The 16,436-nt window shown below is 35.2% G+C and overlaps 1 protein-coding gene across 4 annotated transcripts in view; it reads left to right on the top strand.

The window, feature by feature from the left end:
- DNAJB4 (DnaJ heat shock protein family (Hsp40) member B4) overlaps window positions 1-16,436 on the top strand; it is a 37,409-nt gene that overhangs the window by 15,948 nt on the left and 5,025 nt on the right. For 2 of the 4 annotated variants that reach the window (XM_019020235.4, XM_019020241.4), the window contains exon 2: window positions 8,602-8,843. The exons of the other annotated variants lie outside the window; for them this stretch is intronic. In XM_019020235.4, the coding sequence (XP_018875780.1) occupies window positions 8,633-8,843 (211 nt within the window). In that variant the 5' untranslated portion in view covers window positions 8,602-8,632. The remainder of the gene's footprint in view (window positions 1-8,601; window positions 8,844-16,436) is intronic. 4 annotated transcript variants of the gene reach the window in all.

Genomic DNA, 16,436 nt, shown 5'->3' with positions numbered 1-16,436 from the left:
CCTGGCTGATTTATTTTTTTAAGTATAAAATATGTCTGATCCCTGGGTGTCTCCAAATCTAGTAATTTCTATACATTTAAAGCAATTTTATTTTCTTGGTTTTTGAAAGGTGTGTACTTTTTAATTTTTTAAACTTAATTTAAAATCTTGTTTTAAAGACCACTAGACAAAAAAATTAAATGTATATATTATAGTGCTTCATTCAGGGAAAGTATTATAAAACCAAGCCATGACACAGTATCAACATTTGAAAACTTGGGGAATTACTAATATTACTGTAGCGATAAAATGGAAATTTTGATGATACAGACAATAGTCCACAGAGAATTATGACTAAAATTGTTCTTCCTACCAACCATTTTAAGTTAGTTTGCCATCTTATGTTGGTGCTCTTGGAGGCTTACACATTATTATTATTTGAGACAGGATCTCCCTCTGTCACCCGGGTGGACTGCGATCATGGCTCACTGCAACCTTGATCTCCTGGTCTCAAGTGATCCTCTAGAGTAGCCGGAACCACAGGCGTGAGCCACAGCGCCTGGCTGGGAAGCTTACAAATTATTAATGAAACTTTATTAAGAACACTTTACCTTACTGACAACCAGAAAAGTAATTTCACTGGTTTGGGAATAAATGGACACTTAAGAAATGAAGCAACCTCTTCAAGTAATTTTTTTTCAAAGACCAAACTATTGAATTAGTGCTTTTTGAAGAGCATGAAAGAGCAGTCATCAAGTGTGACATGAAAAACTTTCAGCTGGGTGCAGTTGCTCACGCCTGTAATCCCAACACTGGGAGGTTGAGACGGGAGGATTGCTTGAGCCCAGGAGTTTGAGACCAGCCTGGGAGACATAGTGAGAACCTGTCTCTACAAAAAAAAAAAAAAAAAAAAATATATATATATATATATATATATATATATATTAGCAAGATGTGGTGGTGGTGTGAGCCTGTAATACTGGTTACTTGGGAGGCTGAGCCCAGGAGAGATCATGGCTGCAGCGATCTGTGACAATGCCACTGCACTGCAGCCTCGGTGACAGTAAAACCCTGTCTCCATAAAAAAAACTTCGAACAATCTGACCGTAACTTATTTTCTGCCAGCTTCCCAGGGCAAGCCTTCCTAATTTGCATGCATTAATCTCACCAGTATTTTTGCTGTATCAAATACATTTTATGCTCTTTTGCTCAGTGTTCCTGATCCAAATTGCAAATTCTCCCTTTCTCTTTCAAAATCTATCAGTCTTTCATGACTTTGCTCACATTTTTCTGTTCTGAAGTCTTTCCTATCCCCACCACTCCAGCCCAAGTTGAGGATAATAATTAACTTTTTTTTTTCTTCTTTTCTTTTTGAGACAGAGTCTCCCTCTGTCACCCAGTTTGGAGTACAGTGGCATGATCTTGGCCCACTGCAACCTCCACCTCCCAGGCCCAAATGATCCTTTCACCTCAGCCTCCTGAGTAGCTGAGACCACAGGTGCACGCCACCATGCCCAGCTAATTTTGTATTTTCACGGGGTTTTACCGTGTTGGCTGGTCTTGAACTCCTGGCCTCAAGTGATCTGCCGTCCTTAGCTTCCCAAAGTGCTGGGATTACAGGCGTGAGCCACCGCACCGGCCTCTGTTTGACTATCTTTAAAGCTCTTAAAACGATCTCATTTCGTTATTAACTTTTTATTGTTTGTCTTCCCCCTCTAGAATGAGTTGAATGAGAGCAAGGATAATGTCTATCTAGTTAACAGCACCTAAAATAGTGTGTGACACAAAATAAACACTCCATAAATATTTGCTGAGTGATTGAAATACTTTGTGGAAAATGTGCACTATGATAACCACCTTTTTAAACAGTTTGTGTACCCATCAAATACTATAAAAGGGACAGTCAGATACTATTGACAAATTCCAAATATAATGAATCCAAACTACTGTCATTGCCTAAAAAAGGACATTTACAGGTAAGGGGCATGGGGGAGTAGGATTTCTAAAACAATTTAAGCTTAAATGGATAGGGCTTAATGTCTTAAAGACACTTGCCTTAAGTTTATGTCTTTCAGCTTGTAACGTAGATAAGGTAAGAAGTGAATCTCTTTAAAATTTCTCAGCTGAGCGCAGTGGCTCAGACCTGTAATCTCAGCACTTTGGGAGACCAAAATGGGTGGATCGCTTAAGCCCAGGTGTTCCAGACCAGCCTGGGCAACATGGCGAAACGTCGTCTGTACTAAAAATAGAAAAATTAGCCAGGCATGGTGGCATGCCTGTGGTCCTAGCTACTCTGGGGGCTGAGGTGGGAAAATGGCTTGAGCTCAGGAGGTCGAGGCTGCAGTGAGCTGAGATTGTGAGATCAGGAACACAATCAGCCTGGGCAACAGAGTGAGACTCTGTCTCTAAATAAATAAATAAATAGATTTTATGGGTCTGTATCTTGGCAACACATGCACAATAAATAAAATTTCCCTATTTTTCCCCTAAAGACAAAGTTGCATTTGTAGCCATCACAAAATTAATAGGTACTGTAACTATTATGCTCTGGAACCTTTTCACAGGAATGAGAATTGGGGGTCTGAGTTCCAAACTTAATCAAGCATTTGCTCTATAGCAATCTATGGTAATGATACATCTTAGTGCTTACTGGTTTTTTAGGAAAGTATAATATGTAGAGGTAAGATATAGTCCATTATTAAATGGCCAATAATTTGATTTTATATAACTATTTAGATATTATCTTAAAAACAGATGAAACGTTAGGATAGACACAGCCTAGTACCCTCTAGTTTTATGTAAATATTGGAACAGTGTATGTTTAAGTATTGTCAAGAATATCTTAGCTCATTATTAGACTGTAGCTATAGAAAAGCTCTTTGAAATCTTATCACGAGTATCAGATGTATGTGAGAAAGCATATGGAAGTATTTTATAAACTGTGAAGTATATAAATGTTATTATGGGGAAGGCATAGAACAGGTTTTTGTTTTTTTTTTTTTTAACACTGAGAAAATAGTAAAATTCAGAGATAAAGGTCTGAAAAGGGAACTTGGCAAGAGGCAAGATCTTGGGGGATGCCAGACTCCTCTGGGGGTGAATCTGGTAGTTACTTTAATGCTTTATGCCAAGTAAAACTTCCTGAGTCAAAGGAGACTATTTGTCAATAGACATCCAAGTGGTAGCAAAATAGTTTATATAGCTTAAAATACTGAAAATAATGTATATGTAGATGTCATATAAATTGTAGTGCTGACACGTACTATCTCATCTGACTCTCACAATAATCTTTGTGAGTTAGGTATTCAGATAATTTAAATGATTTATCTAAGTTACTCACCTGTTAAGTGGGAGAACTGAGATTAGAAACCAAGTATTCAGATTTTTAAGTCTTTATTCTTTTGTGCTAGCCCTCTAAGAGGAATTGATAAATAATGGTTTTCCCTAGATAATTTTCAAGTAATTTGGTACGACTGAGATATGTGAGGCACCGACAGATATTAAGGCTGGACAGATCTTCTGATTCCAAAATCAAAGATATATACTTTAAGAATATAAATATTGGAACTGAAATACAATGAATGCTACCTATGGGAAGTTTTAATGATTTTAAATTTTAACAAAATCAACATGAATGAGTAGCAAATATTAACTGGAATATTTAGAAATACCAATTGGACAGCTGTGTGTGTATGTGTGAGTGTGTGTGCATGTATGCTTATAAATAACATTTTGTTATGCATATGGTATAGTAATTTTCCTGGAAAAAAATTTTTCAAGTTCATATGAGATCATCATCATGATAAGAGTAGCTAACACTTTGGTATTCCTCACTACGTGCCAATCACATTTAAGTATCACACATTGATTGCATTTAATCCTCACAACAGTCCTAAATTGGTATTAATGTTACCAGCTTAACAGTTAACAGAGTTAACTCTGTTTGACAGATGAGGAAGCTGAGGTCAGAGAGATTTAAGTCCAAGGTCTTACAGCTATAAGTAGTATTACCAGGATTCTAACCCAGGCACTCCAGCTCCAAAATCTGTGCTTTTAACCACTATATTATGAATATTCCCTGGGTGTCACCTCGGCAAATATAATCACTTTTACATACTCTGAGGTTATATATTCAAATATCTAAAGCACTGTTAACAGAGTTTAAAAGAGCCTCAGTTTATTTGCTTATTCTTGGACAGGAATTATTGGGGAATGGAGGTCATAATTTTCTAATATGAATCACTAAGAAATTTCATGGCCGGGCATGTTGGCTCATGCCTGTAATCCCAGCACTTTGGGAGGCCAAGGCAGGTGAATCATGAGGTCAAGAGTTCAAGACCAGCCTGGCCAAGGTGGCAAAACCTCGTCTCTACTAAAAATACAAAAAAATTAGCTGGGCGTGGTGGCACGCACCTGTAATCCCAGCTATTCGGGAGGCTGAAGCAGAGATTTCTTAAAACCCGGGAGGCGGAGGTTGCAGTGAGCCGAGATTGTGCCACTGTACTCTATTCTGGTCCAGCCTGGGTGACAGAGCGAGACTCTGTCTCAAAAAAAAAAAGAAATTTCAGGGTCCAAGCACCCTGGTTTATGCCTGTAATTCCAGGATCGAAATTTCAAGGACCAAGCACCCTGGTTTATGCCTGTAATCCCAGGATCTTGGGAGGTCAAGGAAGGAGGATTGTTTGAGCTCAGGAGTTGGAGACTAGCCTGGGCAACATAGTGAGACCTGGTCTCTATAAAAAATTAAAATAAGCCAGATGTTGCATTGGCCTGTAGTCCCAGCTACTCGAGAGGCTGAGGCAGCAGGATCACTTGAGCCTAGGAGTTCAAGGGTGCAGTGAGCTATGATTGTGCCACTTCACTGCAGCCTGGGTGACAGAGCAAGCCCCATCTCAAAAAAGAAAAAAAAAAAAAAGAAATTTTAGGACTAAATATGACCCATTTAAGAATTAAATATTGCCAGGAAAAGTTATTCACAGGTGCGTTGGTAAAATATGAGAAGTCATTTGTCCTCCAGCATTTAAGTGATGGTCTGAATTTTGATGTAATTTCTTCTGAGACTCATGGCATTTTATCTTCTTCTGTACTATTTTATTATAAACTGAGAAATGATTTGTGAGTTGGAAAAAGAAAACTTGTTTTTTATTATATATGAATAAAGTCAAAGTAGAAGATGAAGATGACATCAACTGAATAACAAATTATACTTTTAGTTTTTTGTGGTTAAAATGCTATCTTAATTTCCATTTTTTTAAAAAAATTAGTTTTTAGTAGAGATAAGGTCTCATTATGTTGCCCAGGCTGGTCTTGAACCCCTGAGCTCAAGTGATCCTCCTGCCTTGGCCTCCCAAAGTGCTGGGATTACAGGCATGAGCCACCTCACCTGACTGTACTTTTCTTATAATAAAGGGAAGATAATTGTGTTTTCATGGAATAATCTTACCAATGTTTGAGTAGTAAAGTAAAAATTTAAAAATGCAAGTGCTAATTTTTATATCTTTGTTAAAAATGCAGCATTCTTTAGTTTTAAGGGGAAAAATGTATGTCAGTTACTAACTCAAAGCTAGTTTTTGTTCTCTTCAAACTTTCCGTCACACATACATGTAAGCTATAACATCAAATAAGCAGCATTTATGTGATATCTAAATATTCCAGATAGACTATTTCTATGTATTTTTTGGTTTTATTTTAACCTTTAAAATAAATAAGCTTTTATTTATTTTACTTTTATTAAATAAGCTTTGATCTCAGCTCTTCTCTGTTCCATTTCCCCTACAGGCTACCACTACTCTCCCTTTTACATACTCTTCCTGTTTTTGTCATAATTATTTGCAGGAATGACAATCCCAACCCCTCCCCAAAATTGCCACATTCATATCATACAAACTTGGATGACCAAGATTTAATGTAAAGTGATCGTATTGTATAATGGATTTTCAACTCCTAGGTAGTAGAGAAGACATCTCAGTCTGAAAAAGTGAATATAAGGGTAAAATATCTCCAAAATGCTATGTACTTTTAAAGATGATCATCTTGATGCTTTACCCTATTTCATCTATTTGCAGTGGGTATATTTGTAAATATAATTATTGTCTTTAAATTATTTTCTAAGGATAAATTCCAGGTGTGGTATTTATAGAGCTATTAAAATAATATTTAGTGGCTTTTACTATTGCCAAATGTTTGAATTATTTACAAAGCTTTACAAAGCTATAAGTGTGCAAGTATCTGCTCATTTTACCAAAAGCTAGCCAGATTGTTGTATTAATAGTCGTAAATCACGATTATATTTGCTTTCTTATTAACTTGAAATGTCAAAGTTGAGGTGAATTCTTGCTTTTCAATTTTACAATTACAATTCTTATGTGTGTGTGATATTTAAAGAAATGTGAAAATCCCTTTTCACCCTTTTCAGTGTCTAGGGAGCCAGATTTCTTTCCGTCTGTTAATATATAATACAATTTCTCACAAATATGAAAGACCTGGTCTTCAGGTTCTCTAAAATAATTTACTGTGTCAAGTTTTGATAATATTCCTAGCTCTCTGAAAATGATTGAATCAAATAACTATCTATTTTTTTTTCTGCAAACACTACCCACCAGAACAATTTCCGGTTGTTAAATAGTAAAGTCACCATTCCTTTGGTAATGAATATTTAAAGGAACTCCCTTGGAAATGAATTTTGTAATAGGTGATTTTTTATTCTGTTTTTACTCTATGTGATACTGATCCTTGCACTGGATTTCAGTTTGGCAATATGCTTTTTAAAACTGGGAGTCTTAAGGTGACTTTGGATATTAGCATTTTTCACTAAGTTTTTTGGATTTGAAAGTACCTTTTGACATTATTTCTTGGTGAGGCTAAAAAAATTGATAAATAGCTGACAAAGCTCTGTAACCTACAGGTAGGCTAGATCGGTGTTATACATTTCTAATGTCATGGTGATGTTAAAGTAGAGAATTTTGAAGAGTAGAAAATCATAGCTGTCAAAATGCACAAAGATGAACATTCGGAAAGAATTGCTGAATCATCATTGCTTGGCATATAGAGTAGGCGTTCTCATTTCTTTAAAGGTTAACACATGATTATTCCCCTTTATTATATTCTAAACATATATGTACATTTTCTTTTCCTCATAAAGGTTTTCTAACATTTTATTTGGACCGTGTGCAATTCTTTTGACTTTTCTTATTTATCTCTCTAATAGAAATGGGAACATTTTTGAAAAGATGAGAAAACCATACAGGAGAAAAAGATGAGTTATATACATAGAAAATGTCTCATAAATACCCAAAATATGTTATCTTTTCAAAAGCAGGCATCAAAAGGGTATATAAATGCTATGATCTAACTTTGTTAACAAAAAATTATAAAACTACAGCAAATAACCATGAAGGTTTATAGAAAACAGGATTAGAAGTAAATACAGTAATATTTAACAGGGATTACCTAAAATGATATTATAGGGAGATTTTTAAAAACTTTTTTCTGCGTTTTCCAAAATCTCCAACAATGAATATATATTTATAATTAGGGAAATGTGTTTTTGAAAGAAAAAATATTTCTCATGTTACTGCCTCTTAAGTGGCATATCCAAATTTTACATTGATCCAGTTGCAGTTAAGTCTTGTAAGGAACATGAGTATGTACTGTCTGTAACCTGATACTTCGTTCTAGCTTTCCTGCAGCACCACAATTCTTTAAATAGGGATCCTGTGGGGCGGCTGCGGGGGACGGGGGTTGAGGGGTGGCAGGGACCTCGTTCAGTTTTAGTTTAGTTGAAGTAACTAAGTTCAGATACTAAAATTTCAAAAATAAGTATTTGTTTGCCAGAACTATGAACTCATGTATACTAGAAATAACTAGTTAGATAAAATCATGTTTAAGTCCTTTACTTATTTTGAAATAATGCATTTGAATTTTATTATGGATACTCCCTTAATAACGTGAAACTAGTACACAAACTTTCTGGCGTTTCTGATTGATAGACCCCAGAAATTTTGAAGACGACGTAGACTACTTGGAAATTCTAATTTAAACAATCTGCATTTTGGTATTGTATACTTAACAGACAAATAGCTTAAAATTAAAAAATACCTAAAGTAGATTTGTCGTTCCTTTTATTAGTATATTAACTTTAACTTCTTTTAACATAGGGTGTTTAATGACTAATGATTTTCACCTAGTATGGAGTACATAAATATATAGTTGTGACATTCTGTGTTGAAATATTGGCATGTTAACCCATTTGTCCTGTTTAATTAGGAAATAAAGATGGTAGAGCCAGTCGGAAAATGAATAGTTAATCGTGGAGGAGGAGAAAACATAGCTCAGTACTTTGACTAGAGGCAGCTGGGAAAGTGACGTCCTGTAGCATTTGCTGTTCTAGAAAGTACAGAGACACGTAGTGAAAATGGGAGGATCTAGAAGGAGGCTGTCTCCTGTGTAGTGTATATTTATCTGTAAGTGAGCCGTTGGGGAAGGATTGAATACAGAGACGCTGTCTGCTTGCTGCCTTAAGACAGCTAGCTGAATTGCTGATTAACTTTTAAAACACCCAGCTTGGTTTATTTTTCTTAGAATCTGTTGCTAAGACTGGGGACGCTGTTTTCTTTTACAAAGGGAAATCTAAGTTAATTTCAAGGCATTCGAAATGGGGAAAGACTATTATTGCATTTTGGGAATTGAGAAAGGAGCTTCAGATGAAGATATTAAAAAGGCTTACCGAAAACAAGCCCTCAAATTTCATCCGGACAAGAACAAATCTCCTCAGGCAGAGGAAAAATTTAAAGAGGTCGCAGAAGCATATGAAGTATTGAGTGATCCTAAAAAGAGAGAAATATATGATCAGTTTGGGGAGGAAGGTAAGTATTCTCTGTATAGCTTTCTGTCTCTTCAGCTCTGTCTCTTTTTTTTTTTTCTCTCTCTCTCCCAGCCTTTTTCCCCTCTCTCTCAGCTTGTTAAGGTTATCCTTAAATTGGATTCTCAGTCATATCAAAAGTAGAAGGACAAATGTATAATAACAAGGTTTCATCTCTGATCATATGAATGAGTATTGCAGAGCTATGAATGAAATGTCCTTGTTTGCCTTTTTTATTTTAGCATTTTGTATTATACATATTTTATTATTAGACTTACAATGTTAACAATGTATATTTTAAAATAAACCTTGAATTCCCATACCTATTAGTAAATTGTGTCAAAAGTCTTATGAAACCTGTTTCGTTTTCTAATGAATTTTCTGCCAGAACCAATAAAGAGTCTTTAGTCATTTAAAACCTTAAGATTGGCATTTCAGATTCTGAGTAGTTTATACCTTATTCACAAAAACAAAAAGTAGTTTTTTGCCTTTCTTATAGCAAGGCTAGTTTAGATTGAACAAGACAGAGTTGTGACTCTCAGAAGCAGAAGGCGCAGGCATTTAGCTTCTAGTTGTTTTTGGCATTCTGCCTGGAGAGGAAAGAATTTTCCTGATGTCATAAAATACCAGAACAAGTTTTTAGCTTAATTGTAAACAATAATTTTGTGCCAAGAAAATGAAATCTCAGAAATACAATTTTTGACCTAAAATGGCCACCTAGTTAGAATAATTACTGATTTACTTTTAGATAACATTATTTATTTAGAAATTTTACTATCTAGGTATAGAGAAAAGCATGACAACTTCCCTTTCCTCTCCCTGCCATACTTTTGTTTTTTGCATTGTGAGATGAAAAACTAGTGAGCACAGTAAAGGAGGATAATTTCAGATTATCCTTTTCTCATTCTGCATTTTAAATCAGGTTTGTCCGTCACTTCCATATAAACGGGGCTATGAAGTAAGACTATTTTAAATTGCTAATTGATAACACAAAAAACTTTAATTTGTACTGGTTTGGGGATTTTCAACTTTTAACATCAGGACTAAGTTATTTTATTATTAGTTTTTCTCCCAAAATACTGGCTTTCAAATCACTGTAGCTATGAAAACTTGTTATCCCTTTGATTCCTTTATTACATTTAACATCAAATTTTCCTACTTAGAAATATATCCTTAAAATATAGTCAAGCAGTGACTGCTTATTTTGAATGAAACAAATTAAATGTAGACAAGCAGGGTGATTGTATACAGAGGGTTTTTTCCTTTTTGTTTTGTTTAGCTTTTTTGGTCTATGAGTTGCCCAAAATTGAAGTTTATGTTGCTGGTTTTGGTGTGGTGAGGACCTACAGTGTCAGGTTCTTACAAAGTAAATATTGAAAAAGGCAAATACTGGGCAGTTCAATCTTGCATGATACCTATGGCCATATTACCCAAAATATCATGACTTGGTTTATCTCAAAAGCTAAGCAGGAATCTGAGATACTACCAATAATGTACTACTATTTCTAAAGGAGTAATTTTGTAATTTTGTAAAGAAATTCACAAACATGGAATGACACCGTGAATTCCTGTGAAAAAGCAGAGATCCACTGCTTTGTTTTTAAAATATTTTGCAACAATTCACTGATAGCTCAAGTTTGTGGCTAAGCCATTGGATTCAGGGTTTAGTAAGGATATTTGTCTTCAGAATTTTCAAGTCACCAAATGATACATTTTTCTTGATTTAACATTATCTCTTAATAGTGCTTTTCTAGAGTGATTTTTCTCATTTGATTTTTATTGGTCATTACACAGTGAGTGAATTTTTTAAAAACTAAATCACCCTGAATCTGTATACCCTGGGTTTTTTTTTTTAACTTACATAATTGATATAAGTGATAGAAGGAAAGAGTGAGGAGAGAATACCTTTTTTAAAACATAGAAATATATTATGCAGAAATACCATTCTCTAGTTATAGGTTACTTGAAAATACAATTGAATGGGCCAGGCGCCGTGGCTCATGCCTGTAATTCCAACACTTTGGGAGGCCGAGACAGGCGATCACCTGAGGTCAGGAGTTCGAGACCAGCCTGGCCAACATGGTGAAACCCTGTCTCTACTAAAAATACAAAAATTAGCTAGGTGTGGTGGCAGACACCTGTAATCCCAGCTACTTGGGAGGGTGAGTGGGAGAATCACTTGAACCCAAGAGGCAGAGGTTGCAGTGAGCCGAGATCGAGCCACTGCACTTCAGCCTGGGCGACACAGCGAGACCTCATCTCAAAAAAAGAAAAGGAAAAAAGAAAATACAATTGAATGAAAGTTATTTGAATTATTTTTTAGAATTATTCTTCCTTCACAGGAAAGTATTATATTTATTTGCCGTTTATTCAGAATATCTCATTTATTCTATTAAAAAATCCCATTTAGATACACTGTGAAAGCAGGGGGAAACATTTTTTCTCTTTGCCTTTTATTTATCTCCAGACGTGGTTCCATAGGTGTCTCCAGTAGTAACAAAACACTGAACTTTAGGACTATGGAAACACTATTAATTTACCTGGTATCCTTCTTCCCGCTCCCCCCAAGTTATTACAGTGTTGGGACTTAGAGCTGGGATGATGGGAATAAGGAACCATAAACTGAAAAGTATATAAGTTGCATATGCTAAATTTATGTATTTAGGAGTGAAAGAACCAGTAATCCAGAACACAGTATATTTGTGTTCTGAATATTCACAATTTAAAATGCTTTGTTTTAAAAACAGTTGGCTAGCTGGGTGAGGTGGCATATGCCTGTAGTCTCAGCCAATAGGGAGGCTGAGGCTGAAGGATTGCTTGAGCCCAAGAGTTTGAGTCCAGCCTTTGCAACATAGCAAGACCCTACCTCTAGAAAAAACAAAGGAAAGAAAAAAAATACGGATAACTCAAATTTACTTTTAGGAATCTATAAAAGGGAAACAAAAACATGTCCACACAAAGACATGTACCTGAATGCTTATAGCAGCATTATTTATAATAGCCCCAAACTGGAAACAATCTGAAAGCACCATAAATTGGTGAATTAAACAAAATGTGCTATATACATTCAATGAGGAACTATTTAGCAATAAAAGGACCAATTTGTGAAACATGCTACACCATTGATGAACCTCAGAAACTATGCTAAATGAAAGAAGCCAGATGTAAAAGACTATATATTGTATGATTTTATTTATGTGAAATGTCTGGAAAAGGCCAGTATATAGAAAAAGAAAGCAGATCTTTCTTGCCTAGGACTTGAGGTGGGAGCGGGGATTAGCTACAAATAAGAACTAGAGAATTCTTTGGAATGATGGAAATGTTCTATAACTGGATTGTGATGATGGTTATACAACTCGATCAATTTACTATAATCAATTGAATTGTATTTGTACAATAGGTTAATTTTATATATGTAATAAATCTTTTTAAAAATAAAATTTCTCTATAGTTGAATCATTTGAAAACAAAAACCACAGAACTATAGAAATTTAAAATTGGATTCTGAACCACTCTCTAAAGTTTTAGGTTTAGTCTTGAATAGTTTAGTGGATGTCAACAAAAATTTGTGTTAAGAGATTTAAAAGAAAAGATTTTCAATAACACATCCTCATTCTAGTTTTCTAATTTTTCTTTTTTTATGCTTTCCTTATTTTGTTATTGCATATGATTTATTCAGTAACTTCAAATATTAAAAGGTAGTGTTTAAATGATAAAACTTGTATTTATTAATCTTTATACTAGTTCTGTTCTTTAACTTATATAGCTAGCTGGATTTTTTTTTAATTCACTGTGTGTTCTAAAAACATGTAAGTAAATTTGATTTTTGTGAATTAAAACTGTTTAAAAAATCTCAGAATCTCATTATTTGATAACTGAAGTCTTGCTGTAAATCTGGATTTTTACATATTAGATCTCCTTGGATGGAGTAAGAGTTATTAAAGTATTATCATGTTTTTTTCTTTGCAATCTGAATTTTTCTCCAGTGTTTCTTCTTTTGGAAACTTTTAGTCAACCTTAACTAATTAGTGGGAATCATTGTTATAGATAGTATTCCAAACACATATTTGGTTTGGGACTGCAAACTGGTTGACTGGTTAGTTGTAAAATAATAGCAGTCTTGCTAAATCATAGGCAAATGTTGCTTCTCTAGTGCATTTTTTGATCACACAAAGTGATGACGGTGTCTAGAAAACATTTTGAATAGCAGAGGGAATCCAATTGGATATTAAACATTTCCATTAGCGTTCAAAATGTACATGATTAAGAACTGACCATATAGTTAATGTGACATTACTTATAATTTTATGTGCTAGACAATGCAAGTGATACTTGCATAATGATGTATATTATAGTGGCATGAATTTTGGTAGGATTTTTTTCTTTTTTTTGTTGTTTTTGAGACAGAATCAGTCTCCTGAGTAGCTGGGATTACAGGCGTGCGCCACCACGTCTGGCTAATTTTTGTATTTTTAGTAGAGGCGAGGTTTCACCATGTTGGTCAGGCTGATCTCGAACTCCTGAACTCATGCTCCACCCACCTTGGCCTCCCAAAGTTCTGGGATTATGGGTGTGAGCCACCGTGCCCAGCCTAGGATTTTTTTCATTCATTAGAGTAGCTTCGTTCTTTGTCTGAGCTGCATAGTTGACTGTTTAATAGTGTCTAGGAAAACCTCAAAGCTGCATTGGAGTCTTTTTATCAGCTTTGATAAGTTACTTCAGACTTTGTATGAATCTTCTCAGAGACTTTGTAATTATGACCGAATTGCCCTTTTTGGCAGAGGAGGAAGAGGTTTTCCAGAAAGCCAAACCCATGATGTAATAAATTAAAACATTATTCTTTCTTTTCATGAATTCATTATGGGTGCAAGTATTTAAATTTTGTCTTATAAGAGGCTAGATTGGGCAGGCTGATTTACCCAGTTTACTTAACTCAGTTAAATAATTATACTCCCTTAAGTCTATGGGATGAAGGATAAAATGATTTAAATAATTTAAGCATTGGTTGAGTCACTTTGGTCATGACCTTGAGCTACATATTATTCTATCATTAAAAAAAAATCTGCCATTACCTTTTTAACATTTGGAGTTATACTACTAAAATTTATAAAAGGGAAATTTGGATGAGCTGCTTATGAAAAGATCTTGTCCTGCTTATACTTGTCATTCTACGAGGAATTTCCCTAACTGCTATTTGGATATATTGTTCAATACATATTTTGGCAATTTTCAGATTATTAGGTCTCTCTTGATCTCTCCAGATTTCTATTCATGGATGAAGGTAAAAATTTTAGATATCACTTGAGACCCTGTTAGATGAAATAGAGTAGATATATACCTTTTAATGGAAGAAGCCAAATGTAGGATAAGACGTAAGCAAAACTAAGTTTCTTTAAAGTATGCTGTGTGTTAGTGGCATTTTAAATTGTTAAATCTCTCATATATGTATATGTGTGATTATATTTTACATTGTTTTTGCTTCTGCCTTTGTCTCTGTACCGATACTCAAGACACCTTTTTTAGTTTTGATTTAGAAGGACTTTAGGAATTAGTTCATTCCCTTCATTCACTAAGCATGAATACCTACCATTTTCAGCCCTGTATGCATGAGCAGTGCAAAATAAATATATTTCCTGCCTTCAAATCACTCACTGTTTGGAGATATTAGAATCTCCTAGCTTAATCTGTTGGATTTTTCATAGTTTTATGATTTTTAGATTCTTTTCCTGCTTATTTCTTGATCTGTATTGACCCCTTAAAAGATCACCATACTGTTGTTTTTTGAGTTTTAGTAGAACATTTCTTTCATACATAGTGGAAAATGTTGTTTCAAATATAATCTTTTGTGGGTTAAATATTACTTAGTGGAACCCTTAAGCAAAGGGTCAAAAAGTCACTATATTGTTGCCTGAGGTGGACTGTTCACAAGAGACAGAAATAACCCATATAGAGGCCTTACGTGTCAAAGTTTACAGCTCTTGATTTCAGTCTTCTTACAAGCATTGAAATTAACGCTAAGATGTGATATGCCTAAAAAATTTGGTATCTAGGTAGGAATGACGATCGTAGTGTCTAAAAAACCATTTTTCATAGTGTCCTCATTATTAGAATTTTTTTCACTCTCTGACACAGAGTTCTATTTTAATTCTTTTTTTTTTTTTTTTTGAGATGGAGTTTTGCTCCTGTTGCCCAGGCCGGAGTGCAATGGTGCAGTCTTGGCTCACTGTAACCTCTGCCTCCCAGGTTCAAGCGATTCTCCTGCCTCAGCCTCCCAAGTAGCTGGGATTATAGACATGTGCCACCATGCCCAGCTAATTTTGTATTTATAGTAGAGACGGGGTTTCACCATGTAGACCAGGCTGGTCTCGAACTCCTGATCTCAAGTGATCCACCCGACTCGGCCTCCCAAAGTGCTGGGATTACAGGTGTGAGCCACTGCACCTGGCCCTATTTTAATTCTTAAACAGTAAAAGATGATCTGAAATAAAACTAGTTAGAATGAATATGGTATTTTTATTACATTATATTTTTAGATATTTCTATTTTATTTATATATAAACAGTATGAATATGGTATTTTATATTTTGCTATATATTTTATTAATATATTTATATTTTTAAATGTTATATATATTGTTTGATTGTAATAAAAATTAAAGATTTAAGTTCTGCACTTTGTGTTGATTGTTGAAGACCTTCCAACTGACATCTTTTAAAAACTTATATATTTATAAGTAGATACTTTTATAATTTATATGCTTCAGCATGCCAGATCAGTAGTTTATAAGACAAGGAGTTCCCAGTTTTATTTTCTTTTTTCTTTTTTTTCTTTTTTTTTTTTTTGAGACAGAGTCTCACACTGTTGCCCGGGCTGGTGTGCAGTGGTGCGATCTCAGCTCGCTGCAACTTCTGCCTCCCAGGTTCAAGTGATTCTCCTGCCTCAGCCTCCTGAGTAGCTAGTATTACAGGTGCCCGCCACCACAACTGGCTAATTTTTTGTATTTTTAGTGGAGGCGGGGTTTCACTATGTTGGCCAGGCTGGTCTCAAACTCCTGACCTCATGATCTGCCTGCCTCGGCCTCCCAAAGTGTTGGGATTACAGGCATGAGCCTCTGCGCCCGGCCTTATTTTATTTTTCTTACTTACCCGTGGAACAAAGAATCAGGAATAAATATTAGAGATGCTGATTTGGCCGGAAGCAGTGGCTCACACTTGTAATTTCAGCACTTTGGGAGGCCAAGGCAGGCAGATCACCTGAGGTTGGGAGTTCGAGACCAGCCTGACCAACATGAAGAAACCTCGTCTCTACTAAAAATACAAAATTAGCCGGGCGTGGTGGCGCATGCCTGTAATCCCAGCTACTCGGGAGGCTGAGGCAGGAGAATTGTTTGAACCTGGGAGGCAGAGGTTGCGGTGAGCCAAGATTGCGCCATTGCACTCCAGCCTGGGCAAACGAGCGAAACTCTGTCTCAAAAACACAAACAAACAAACAAAAATGCTGATTTGGAGGAAGAATTTGAAAACTTAAGAATTTAATTTAGGATGTAATCATCAAGAGTTTTATAGCTGTTCTGTATTTAGTTAAAGTGGCATTTCTG

The sequence above is a fragment of the Gorilla gorilla genome, chromosome 1 (assembly GCF_029281585.2).
Source record: "Gorilla gorilla gorilla isolate KB3781 chromosome 1, NHGRI_mGorGor1-v2.1_pri, whole genome shotgun sequence".
NCBI classification, from domain to species: domain Eukaryota; kingdom Metazoa; phylum Chordata; class Mammalia; order Primates; family Hominidae; genus Gorilla; species Gorilla gorilla.
Note: the sequence above shows the minus strand (reverse complement) of the source record. Positions and strands in the feature narration are given on the sequence as shown.